General features: G+C 40.2%; 1 protein-coding gene across 2 annotated transcripts in view; it reads left to right on the forward strand.

The window, feature by feature from the left end:
- The window catches only part of VPS50 (VPS50 subunit of EARP/GARPII complex), a 74,036-nt gene that overhangs the window by 12,397 nt on the left and 48,589 nt on the right, over positions 1 to 13,050 (forward strand). For both annotated transcript variants that reach the window (XM_078378699.1, XM_073003186.2), the window contains exons 3-9: positions 2,000 to 2,122; positions 2,366 to 2,437; positions 5,045 to 5,098; positions 8,153 to 8,223; positions 9,251 to 9,368; positions 9,457 to 9,492; positions 10,909 to 10,991. In XM_078378699.1, coding sequence (XP_078234825.1) covers positions 2,000 to 2,122; positions 2,366 to 2,437; positions 5,045 to 5,098; positions 8,153 to 8,223; positions 9,251 to 9,368; positions 9,457 to 9,492; positions 10,909 to 10,991 — 557 coding nt within the window. The remainder of the gene's footprint in view (positions 1 to 1,999; positions 2,123 to 2,365; positions 2,438 to 5,044; positions 5,099 to 8,152; positions 8,224 to 9,250; positions 9,369 to 9,456; positions 9,493 to 10,908; positions 10,992 to 13,050) is intronic.

A 13,050-nucleotide genomic window follows, 5' to 3' on the forward strand; every position in this document is an offset into this window, starting at 1 on the left:
ATAGCTTGGACCCATGCTGTTTAGGACTTTATTGGTTAAAACCAGTACTTTGAATTGTGCCTGGAAACGGAGCACAGGGTCCTCTCTTGTAATGAAAAAATAGGAGAACATTTTGTTAGGACAGTATTGTGCCGGTCATTTTCACACTGACTCATACTATTGTAATTAACCCTGTTACGTAGGCCAGTCTTAAGCATAGACGTTTGTCTTATATGAGAAACTGAAAATGACTATGACTCTACGTCATTTTTCACAGCAATCTGGAGAACTCACAACAGTCTGAAGAGAGAACGCTTGGTGGGATAAAGCTGTTTCTTTTGTTAATTTAAATAACAAAAGATTCTTGTTGTGTTTTCTGTATGGACCCAGTGTTGAATAACTGTTCTTAGTTTTGGAAATGGGAAGCATTCTGGAGGCTCATGTTGCTTTCTCTTTCTCCTTTGTACTCTATCCCTTCTCTCTTTTACTGTTCTGGTGCTGACCATTGTGTAGTGTATTGCATGGATGATGATGTAGCTGTGGTTAGCTTCAATCTTGAGCTGACCATGGTTAGTGTTAATAGTGGTGTAAATTAAGACTTGACTTAGGTTAGCTGTGGCGGGGAAGGGAAATGATTTTGCATGAGAGGTGGATGCAACTGGGAGGTGAAAAGGAATATGCGAACTTGTGGGGCATTCGCCTTGGGTTTTTTACTTTTGTTCAGTTGTGAAGAATAATATGTCCAGTCTGATAAGTTTAACTAAGATGCTTGAAGAACTTTTGCCAGTGGCAAGTATAAATGTCATAAAATATATGGCATTTTGATTTTGTTCATTTAATGATTCTCGTAATAGTCAATATGTCATTCACATTTTTCCTCTTTGGGGGATTTTTATTTTCAGTATTTCACTGATTGGTTTCTCTTTAGTTAAATCAAATTAGTCAAGCAGGAAGAACTCAAGTTGAGAAATTAATGCAATATCTTTTAGAGCAGTTAGATCAAAGCTTTAAGCAAGTGTATTGCAATAATTGAAATAATATTTTTATTGCAGTCAAAAGTTAGTTTATAACCAGGTACAGTTAATTACATCTGAAATGTTGTAGAACTTACTTGGATAGCAACTTATATGTTAGGACAAATGCATAAAGCTATAGGTGAGAAATGGGACGTTTCTGGTTCTTTTAAAATGTGTTAGATTAGCCAGTAGTAATTTTTCTGTGCTAGTGAGAAAGGCAATTCTGTGTAATGGTTTGTCCACATAATGGTTGCATTCGGTGTTCCCTCTAAGCTGCATGGATGTGCAGCGCTGCATCAGTGCCACATACCCCCAGCCAGTGTTGTGACCCATTTGGTTCTGGTTGTAGCTGGAACCCTGCATGTGTGGTGTGTGGCCCCCTCCTAGTGCTGGTGGAAAAGTTAGAGGGAATGTTGTTGTGTTATAATTATTTGTATAGCTCTGTATCATATTTTGCCGGAGGATAATTGGCCCATTTTGTGTTGGTAGACTGGGCAACACTATTCCAACCCTCCTATTATCAACAAAGCAGCATAGTGAATTAAGAGACTTTCTTTTACCCATTGTTGGGTGGAAGGAAAAAGGGTTTAGTGTAGACTATTATTTGGTTATTAGATTGTGTTGCTTCTTATTTTAGTGTACGATCTTGCATGTCATTTATGATGGCAGTTTTAGAAGTGGTTATGTGTGAAGCTGGAAGATGGGTGCAGGTTGTCAGTGTTTGAACATAAGAAGACTCAACATTGGTTACTGATTCTGTTGTTGGTAGAGCTTCGCATAGTGGGTTTATGCATTATGAGTAATACAGAAAGACAGTGCAACTTCCGTGAGGTTCAGGTTAAAGAATCATTCTTTGATTCAGAATGGTAAGAGTGTTATAGCTCCTCCTGCTGTGTACTTAACCTGCTTCGTGAATTGCATTTTTTCCAGTGGCCTTTGGAAAGTGAGTAGCCTTGGGGAAACATTTGCAATGTGCAACAATTTATATCTGTTATGTGTTTAAGGAGGAACTTAGAGAACTCCGGGAACAACCAACGGATCCTCAGGCTCAACAAGAGATAATTAACAGCATTGAGGAAGTCTATTTTTCCAACGATTCCTTTGATATTGTTAAGTATGAATTGGAGGTAAGAATATTCTTTAAATAGTAATTACATTATTTCAAAAGAAATAGCTCTTGATATGTACTTCAGTCTTTGTTGTAATGGATCTGTACTTTTCTGTTTCTTAAAATATCTGCCTTTTATCTGGCTAGGCCTTGCCCAAAATATGTCCCACTATTAGCGTTATTTGGTTCTTTAAATAATCCTGGCATTTGAATGGCTTTATGTGTTGTTTTAAACTCGGTTTTGTTTCTGCTTTATGCGCAGAAGCTGCCCCCTGTTCTTAATCTTCAAGAACTGGAAGAAAACAGAGACAAACTAAAGCAACAGCAAGCTGCTGTAAGTAGGCAGTGTTTTCTCCTTCCTCATGGCCACTCACTTTATTGAGGTCCACTAACTTCATTCCTTTTTATTATTGTTTGTCAGAACCAAACCCAGATACCTTTGTTGAGAACTTGAAAACAAATTCACACGTTTTACCAAAGACTTGAAAATTCTAATTCAGGCGGGGTGGTTTCTCACATGTCTGGAAATTGAAAGGGTCTGAGAAAGATCATTGTCTCTAAGACATGTTGGTGGTGCCTGATAAAGGAAAACGCTGTCCATGGAATGGCACTGTGGTGTCTACTTCAACTGTCAGACTCAGCCAGGGCTGAACTAAGACACTTTGCAACCTAGGCCAGGGCAGCAAATATTCCCTTCTCCCCATGAACAGCCCAGAGCTGGCAGATTATTTTGGAGCAAGAGGCATACATACTGCAAATGCCTTTTCCTATATCTGACAGTAAAAATAAAATAAAAACAAAGTAAAAGTCTAGCAATTAGCTTCCCTTTTGTGTTTCCCAAATCTTGTCCTGATGAGGCCTCCTCATGGTCCCCAGTACAGTGGTGCCTTGTTTAGCGACGATAATCCGTTCCAGGAAAATCGCCGTTAAGCGAAAACATTGTAAAGTGAAAATAAAAACCCCATTGAAACGCATTGAAACCCATTCAGTGTGTTCCAATGGGGTAAAAACTCAACGTCCAGCGAAGATCCTCCATACGGTGGCCATTTTCGCTGCCTGTAAAGCAAGGAATCCGTCCCTAAACACAGCGGGGAGCCATTTTAATTACCCGGTGGCTATTTTGAAACCGCCAGTCAGCTGTTTAAAAAACATCATTTTGCGAAGAATCAGTTCCCGAACCAGGGAACTGATCATCACAAAGTGAAATTCCCCCACTTAGACCATCATTTTGCGATCACAATTGTGCTCGCAAAAAGATTGTTGTAAAGCGGATTCGTCATAATGCGGGGCAATCGTAAAGCGAGGCACCACTGTAATAGGACTGGGCCTTGAGCTCGCTTACCTTCAAATATCAGCGGCTGGGGAACATCATGGAAAAGCTATTTGTCTCATGTCCTGCTTGTGCGCTTCCCACAGGTAACTTGTTGGCCTATTCTGATGAAACAGAATGTTAAACCCAATACTCCTTTGCTCTGATCCAATATGGTTCTTTTGTTAGATGGGCCCACGATTTTATTCAGTATAAAGTGTTGTACATGGAAACTGCAGTGGAAGTTGTGAAGGAGTGAATCATGCCTGACACTGCTGCACCCTGTTGACAGCTTTTCGTAGGATCCTTTCAACACTTTGTGGCCTTAAAACCAGTTCACGTTACTGTAGTTGGCTATGTCAGCTCCTCTGCAGTTTTGCTCCTTGCTAGCTTGTTTGAGCCATCTGGCATGATTTATTGAGTCATTAATTGAACTGTGCAGGTATCTGCAGTCTCTCAGCTTTCCAAGGAAGCCCACAAATGTTACTAGCCAAGAATCCAGCTCCTAAGTGATCAAAGTGCCCAGGCTGACCTTGAGGGCATGAAGATTGTGAGCCTCATAGAGGCTGCCGTGTGTCGCTTTGCTTGTTTGTTAGCTTTTCTTCCAGAAAACAAACTGGCAGAATCAAATAGAATGATCTGTCCTTTTCACCAGCCTTCTGGTTGGCCTGAATGGCATTCCTTGTTCTTTCTGGCTACCAGGCAAGCCATGAAATGGAAGACTGCTTCATCTGTGTATTGGATGGCAGATGTGGATAAGTGGGTGGTGAATCCTATTTTCTCTAGGACTTACATTTGTAATCTAGATCAGTGGTTCTTAACCTTGGGTTACTCAGGAGTTTTGGACTGCAACTCCCAGAAGCCATCACCACCAACTGTGCTGGCTGGGGTTTCTGGGAGTTGCAGCTCAAAAACATCCGAGTAACAAAGGTTAAGAACCACTGATCTAGATGGTACAGGCAGATTGGCAGAAATGGAATATAATTAGTTGTGTGTCCTTAGTTTACCGTACTAGGTACTATTGTACATCAATAAAAACATGATTACCGGTATGTTATTCACTGCTGACTAAGTGCAAGATGCAACTGTATTACATTTACTGGAACACAGAAGAAGTTGTAAGAGAAAACTGTGTTTACTGAAAGAAAAACATAAATTTTAGCATGTTAATAGTAACTACTAAGTTCCATAAATTGCTTTTAGGATGGCTTGTCTATTTTCTTAAAGTAGCATTCTATAAATCTCCTTCATAGATGACTCATTTTGTGATTATCTACTAATGACATAGGAAAGGGATATATTAGGCTTCATTGTCCTGTGCTCTCTTTTAATTTTTATTCAAGTGTGTTTTTCAGATTGGAACAGGGTGGGAGGTTAATTTCAATACTGCTTGTAGTTTCTAATGAGAGTCTGTAATTTTCCTTGTCGTTACATTGGAGCCAATGATGGCAATAGTTTTTGAAGCTTTTATCCTGTTTATCTGCAGATGTTTTAATGTAGAGAAAATCTAATGGTTTGGGTGTGTTATTAAGAATTTCTGGAGCTCTTCAAAGTACTTGATGTAAACTTGTCATTTACATGTCTTAACTTCCCATAGTTGTTGTTCTTGTACCTTTAAATATTATCTTCTAGGTATCTAAAAAGGTTGCAGACTTAATACTGGAGAAGCAGCCTGCATATGTCAAGGTAGGATAATGTGTATATCTATTTTATTTTTTAATTGGGAAAATCCTGGTGTGATCAACCAAGCACTACATCTAATGTTAATACATTTGAGTTTAACATCTTTCAGTAAACATCATTTATTTGTGTATTTAAAAACATTTATGTTCCCATCTCATCTCTGCTTTATTTATGTTTCACTGGCAGCTTAGACCAAAGTCAATAATTTAACAGTTAAAAACATCTGTACAGCATAAAATAAACACGAAAGCACCAGGAAAGATCACACCACAGTCAAAACATTGAAAAATTAGTGACTTGTAGATTAACAGTTCAGTCCTAACTCGAAACTGGGTTGGCTGTAGAGCAGTGGTCCCCAACCTTGGGCCTCCAGATGTTCTTGGACTTGAACTCCCAGAAATCCTGGCCAGCAGAGATGGTGGTGAAGGCTTCTGGGAATTGTAGTCCAAAACCATATACCATAAGCCTTCTGATAAGGGAAGATTTCGATCAGCTTCCAAAGGTCATTAATGAGAAAGTAAGGAGAGTCTGTACTTAGGTGTTGCCTCCCAAAAGGCACTCTTCTAGGATGCCTGATTGCAGAGAAGGCAGAGCTGTGATCTTCCAGATTTGGATTAAATGCAACATCTAGAATGCCTGGCCACTGATTACACTGGGTATGTTTGTGGGAATGTCCAAAGGGTCACAGATTTTCCACACTTTAGTGAATGAAGTGTGCTTTAGTGAATGGAGAAACACTGTATGTAACTGAATCTTATGCATGTCTCCTCAAAAGTGTGCCCCATTGAAAACATGGATATGCACAGCCATAATCCCAATGTTAGTGATAGTTTTTCTTTAAAAAGGACATCAGCCTGGCCTACTAATGGACATTTTACTACTACTGAAACTCTACACTCTTGGAATTTATAAACGCTAAGCACAATTGCACCTCACGATGCACTGAGAAGGGTCATATTTTCTGGAAAAATAACGTGTGTGAAACTCTTCTCTAATGCTGTCATTTTGCAGTTCTTGAAATGATTAGGTGGGCTATAACTTGTCGGATCACGATTCATTTTAAAATGTCATGTCTGTACAGTAGGGCTGTTAATGTATTCATAAAAACCCACAAAGTAGTGATTTAATGTTGGTAGTGGCAACAGTTTACTGCTTTCATTTTAAAAAAATCAGGCTATTTCTCGATTTACATCACAGTACAGAGTTCTAAAGAGACTGTTTAAAAAAACTGTTATGGCAAGAGCAGTTTGTTCTGAAAGCCAAATCTTTGTGTTTATTGATTTACGTAGAAGTTGTATAAACATATTCTAGACATATATTTTGCATCCTTATCTGGAAGATATTCTAAGCTTCTTAAGACATGAAGAGAATTGATTTGAAATTGAGTGCTTATATTTTGTTTGCTACCACTGTCAATGAAAGCTGGTAAAATTGTAGTAGAAATTCTTTCCTGCAGCTTGGTAGGATTTAATGTTTGTAACATTAGAGAGCCATTAAAGTACTAATGGCAAACTGTTTTTGCACAGATATATGTAGTAAAATTGGGGCCATTGCATCACAGACTACATTATATTGTGAGTGATGTATATATGCGAGTGTTTTGTTTAGTGCTATCAAGCCAGTAGTAAAGGGGTATGCAACTTAAGTTCTCCTAGATGTTATGTCACCTCAGCTCCCATCATCCATAACTATTGGCTCTTCTGTTTAAGGCTGGTGGGAACTGCAGCTCTACAACATCAGAAGGGCAGCATAATGACCACTATTTTCCATCAGTACTCTTAAGATGAACATTCAGAAATTGCAATATTTTGGGCCACAAAAAGCCATTCATGCTGAATCTTTTCCTTGGGAATCTGTTGGTCAGGATGAGTTGGATTTCACGAATGTGATGTTCTTAGGTGTGCTGAGCTACAGCTCCCACCATTCCCACCTGCATAGCCAGTGAATGTGTTGGTGTGGACGATTGAGATTGTAGTCCGGTCAGTTTGGGCAGATGCTAAATTGAGAAAGTCTGGTTTAAGACCTGAGGGTTTCTTCAGCCATCCCATAAATACATTCAGTAAAAATGGTTTGGGTGATTGTGTCTATCAGCCTTCACTGAAGATCCAACAAGTTATTCATCAGCTGAGACCTCTGACTTCCAAATGGACATTCCTTTGTTGTATTAGAAGGTGCTTTTCAAGGGCCCCTGGTTTCTGTGTACAAAGTAGTTTTGAAGAGATGGCAATTGCTGTTTGAGAAACACGTTTGATGTCTCATTCCATGTGCAGAACTACTTGCACCATTCACTGAATTTTAAGTCCAACAGCTCAGTTTTTATAAGCTCTCTGCAGCTACTAGGCAACAACACATCTTCTGTTTGAAAACTGGGGTTCCTCTTACCTTGAGCCATTGATTCTTTATGGTAGAACCTCCTGGGCCCAAAAGCCATTTGATAGTGCGATGGACTGCCTCAGAAAGTGGTGGACTCTGTTTCTTGAGAACTTTCAGAAAAGACGTTGGATGGCCATCTCTCAGGGAGACTTTGTCAGTGGATTTCCTGGGATCAGACTAGAAGATTCTTGGTGTACCTTCCAACCTTAAAAATTCTGTGATCTTCTCCACAAAATGCAAACAAAATTTGATAGTAATAACACCGAATGTGTAACTTCTCCTATATGCCATATTTGAAGTATGAAACTTAAAATCATGTTGATGCTTTTTATCTGCAAAACAGTACATTTATGTCATTTGAAGACTTCCAGTGTGTCAGAAATTGATTCCAAGCTCTGAACTTCATAATGTCCTTCATTTAAAAAATGTCAGATCTAGAATTTGGCGAGTTTTAATCAGAATTTCAGTTTAGTCCAGCTATTTTATGTTTTCTGCACTGAACTTTGAACATTCTTGGTGAAAGTGATGGGCCTCCCTACCTACTCATTACACCATTTAGGCTGGGATGGTTCTTTTAAAGATGTAGGTTGGTGTAAATTAAGTCCCTTTGTATGAGGATATCTCCTTTTAATCAAACAGTTTTGTAACCTGGAGAAATAAATTCATTCTATTACATTTCTGTAGGAACTTGAACGAGTTACATCATTACAGACTAGTCTTCAGCTAGCTGCTGTCATTTGCACAAATGGAAGAAGGTACAGTACACCTTTTAACGACACATTGCTTTACAGAAGACAAAATGAATAGCACTTCTGAAATAGTTTTCTCGCTGCTTTCTTTATAGGTATCATTTGTAGACAACCTTTCTTCCAAAGAGCTTAAAGAAACATGCATGCTGTTCTCTTTGCTGTTTTGGTGGGGGTGGGGACAGGCTCAAAAATTCCCAGTGCTTTTTATTTTTTTCTGAAGAGAGATTCAAACCTGAGACCTGCAGGTCTGAGATCTCCTGCGGCTAGTCCCTCCTTGCTCACATCCCACTAAACTGAGATTTTGCACAGGGTGTTCCAGTTAGATGCCTCACTGATGTTTTAGGGCTACTGTTCTCATTATGACTGATCATTGGCCATGCTGGCTGGATTTGATCCAGGGTGCAGCCAAAAACATCTGGAAGGCATCCAGCTAGGGAAGATTAATTTAGCATGATGTGTGAATACAGTCAGGATTCTTAATTAATCATGTTTTGTGTGAGGCCATGGTGGGGATGTACAATCTCCAGGCTTTAAAGGAAGTTACTTCCAAATGCTAGATGCAGGGGGGTGGGTATCAGGAGACAGCTATCTAGTTGTTTCATGTGTTCCCAGAGACATCTGGTGGGGCCACTGTGAGATACAGGGAGCTGGACTAGAGGGGCCCTTGGTCTGATCCCGCAGGGCGTCTTTATTATGTTCTAACCTCATAATACTTACTTAATAATATTATTACTTAATATTTTCGTGAATCCCAAGAGGCTTGCTATGTCTATCTGTGCATGATATCATGCTGGATAGCACAGTTTGGTTGGGAGTTTGATTCCTCACTGTGCCTCCTTGACTTGATGATCCATAGAGTCCCTTCCAGCTTTGCAGTTCTAAGATTATGATGATAATTCATTATTTTGGATTTTATATTATTACCGATCTTTCAATATAGGCCTGTAGATCTAGTGCAGCATACTTTCAGTTCTAGAACAAGGCAAGTTGTCTTCCTTAATAGTCAGCTGTTCCTTTTAAACAATTCTTTCAGGCATTTGACTACAGCGAAGGAAGGTTTTACTCAAGCCAGCTTGGGTCTTCTTGCAAATCAACGAAAACGTCAGCTGATGATGGGCTTGTTAAAATCTCTGAGAACAATAAAGACCCTGGTATGAGCAGAATTTTGTCTTGAACTATCAAAATATTTTCTTAATTCTAATATTATGTACAGTGACTTTTTTCTGCTTCAATTTCTAGCAACAAACAGATGTCCGCTTAAGTGAGATGTTGGAGGTAAGGCCCTGCTCTGTGCTATTTGTCTTCCGGTGTCTTGAGCTAGGCAGGAAAGCACTGCTTAGAATTAGTCAATGTGAAATGTCAGTCTTTTTTAAAAAAAGTTTCTGCCGATTGATTTGAACCACAAAACCAAAATGTCATGCACTTATCACTATAGTCTTTCAGAGCCCCCCTAGGTCAGATTTTGAAAATGTCTCTGTACCAGTGATAATTGCCACAGAAGTGAGAATTTTACCTGGTTTGTTCTCTTGCTGTACAGTGGTGCCTCGCTTAACGAGCGCACTGTTTAGTGAAGAATCCACATAGCGACGCATTTTTTGCAATTGCTAATGTGATAGCATTGCAACGTTTTGAATGGCAGAACATCGCAATGCGATGATCGGTAAGCGTTTCGCTTACCGATCTTCGCATTGCGATGTACTAAAAACAGCTGATTGGCGGTTCCAAAATGGCCGCCGGAAGAAAAAAATGGCCGCCCACTCCATTTTTGCGCCCTGCCCTCGCTTACTGGGCGGCGCAAATGGCAGCCGGATGGGGGAATCTTCGCATAGTGGTGAGTTTTCGCCCCATAGGAATGTATTAAACAGAGTTTAATGAGTTCCTATAGGTTTTCCCCCACGCATAGCAACAAATCCAATTAGCGACGTTAATCCTGGAATGGATTAACGTCGCTATGCGGGGCACCACTGTATTTCTGCAATTGAGGTTCCCTTTAAGCAGGGCGCTTGCGCGCGTGCACACATTTCTGCCTACCTGCGTACAGCTGTCTTCCTCATCTGCTCAGCGATCACATTAGGTTCCAGTTGTGATGGAAACCAGCGGGGGGCCGGAGTCATGTGCGCACGCAGGGGTGAAGTTGTGCGCGATAGAGGCAGAGCGGAGCAAAAAATTTGAGGGTACATTGGCTGCAATGAAAGTGCAAGTCACAGCAGGGAAGATGTCGCTGTTTGTATAATCCCTACATGTGCAGCAGCGTTGTGGACCTGGTACATCTATGGCTGAAGGCTAGTGGTGTTTATCTTTCTGACCAATTCTGATCAGAAAATAGAGAATACACTAATAGATACCCAGCACCAGAATTCTCCAGCCTGCATGGTCCCTAGTCATGGGGGTGGGGGTGGATCTGGGAATTTGAACTCGGAATAACTTTTCTGACTCCCAGAATCCTGCAGCCACTTTGGCCATTAGCGGTGTAATCCAAAGTAGTAATTTTCCCAAGCTTTAGTTCTTATTCCCTGTGCTGCATTCAGCAGCAACTGTAGATCGCTAACAATCAGCAAACCTTTTCTTCCTTTGCTGGAAAGTTAGGAACTGTTGAAGGCTTCAGTCTTGAGCTCGTCTCTTTGCACAGCATACAGTGCAGGCAGTTTAAAAATAGGCCACCATGCTTTCATTTTCTTTTATTTCCCCCAGGAGGAGGATTACCCTGGGGCCATCCAGCTGTGCTTGGAATGTCAGAAAGCAGCTAGCACTTTCAAACACTACAGTTGCATAAGGTAAGAGTAACAGGCATTTTTCCAGAGTTTTTCCTTTCATTAGATGTGGACAAAGCTCTTTAACGAAGTGCTTGCAAATTTGAATCAGCTGGGTGCTAGCACTGAAGATTCTGAGGGGGGGAGAGGCAAGAACCAGTGTTGGTGTGCATGTTTAAAGGCATCAGCGGGCAATTATGTTTTAATAACTTGGCCTAAGTACATATGTAGTTGCTAATAGAGATGGGGGTATTCATATTTGTATACAGTACGGACATCCCTGCACAGGTGGCGTTAATGAGGGTCTAGCCCAGTGGGGCCGGACGATCCACTCACCAATCTGCCGCGGATGGTGTAATTCTCTGAATGGCTCCGTAGCGCGCAATCCGATCACCATTCTTTGAACTAGCAGCGAGGCTTCTCCTCCTGCCTCCTGGTAGGAGTGGTGAGCGGATCGTGCGCTGTGGAGCTATTTGTAGAGTCACGCCGTCCATGTCTGTGGTGGATCGGTGAGTGGACTGTCCGGCCCCATGGGGCTGGACCCTCATTAACGCCACCTGTGTGGGGATATTCATATTCGTATACGAATACCTCTATCACTAGTTGCTAACAATGAAAATGTCAAATAAGTCTAAAGTAGATTGTTATGTAAGATAGCACTTTCTTTTTAACATTAACTGATTCATAGTAAAGGCTGCCAAGTGCCTCCCTATAAAAAATTTACTTTGATAGTAGCCAAAAGCTTCAATCCTGGCCATAGTTAGCTGGAACTTACTTTGAAATGAGCATACATGAGATTTCCCTGAAATTCATGTGAAGGTTATTAAGATGTGAGATTTTGTGTAAACTATGTGGCCATGATGCAAAATGATAATATGTTAGTGCTAAACTGCTTTGCCATAATAAAATAGGAAGACAAAATTCTTATGTGGCTTCTTTAAGCATAACAAATTTATTTTAGCATTTTATATTAAATACAACTTCATATTGTTGTCTTTAAACCTTTTTAATTCCTTTTTTTTACACTGCTGAAAAGCTCTTTCAGGATTCTCTGATGTGGATCAGGATTAGGGTGAAAAGATGGGATCTTCTGAGCAGAGCTTCTAGAGACCATTGGAACTCCATTCAAGTTGATGGCTCTAAAGCACAGTATTCCACAGTCAGAGCTATAAGTAACTGTGCTCAAAAATTATACCAGTACAACCTACAGGAGGCTTCATGTGGGCTCTTTAAGTGAATAAGTCATGTAGACCTGGTTTGGATTTTTATTTATAAGAGATCAATTGTGGAAGGGTTGCAGGTGGAGGACAGCTGTAGCTTGCCATAGTTTTGCCATAGTTTTAAGGAAAGTTGTACTAATAGCACTCCCAAGAGGCTTTCTGGAGCTCTGTTGGTCAGATGATAAAGTTGTGCATTTCTAGCATAGGGTGGATTTTTCTGTGTAGAAGAAAGATGCAGGGTTAATTTGAAAGTGGTTGACGGTGTCAATGGCCAAAGACCATGCCCTGTAATTAGAAATGGGTAAGAACCGTGTCGTTGTTGTAGGTAAGAGGAACATTCCTGGGTCCTGTCATCCCAGATGTAAAAAAAGAACAGTGCTTTGTGGTTGCTGCTACCAAAATAAGTTGCGAGTAACTTGTTAAAATGTTAGCTGTTACTTTCAAGCTTTGGGGACAGGGACAGTGTTTTTTGGAGCAGCCATAAAATATTTGGGCTTAGCGTTAGTATTAGGAGAGTCATAAAAAGAGTATTCTAAATGCCAGCAGGTAATTTTATCCTTGTCTTAATTTTTCTCCTATATCTTTGAAAATCAGTTTTATTAGAGTGTCCTGGAACAACTATAAATATATTACAGCTTTTTGTGACCTTTAACAGTTCGCTAGGGTACCAGTGTTGAAATAAATTAAATCATGCTTCAACTTGTGGGCACTCAGATGTAAAAAAAAAAGGGGGGGGAATTACTGAAGGGATTGCTGCTGATATTTGAGAATTTAAATGGTTTATGCTTCTCAGTTATTTAGCAGATGTTATTTAAATAAATTGCACTTTAGATGGGTAGAAAAGTGTACGTGTGTGGAATCAG

This window comes from Pogona vitticeps, chromosome 6 (assembly GCF_051106095.1).
Source record: "Pogona vitticeps strain Pit_001003342236 chromosome 6, PviZW2.1, whole genome shotgun sequence".
Classification (NCBI taxonomy): Eukaryota; Metazoa; Chordata; class Lepidosauria; order Squamata; family Agamidae; genus Pogona; species Pogona vitticeps.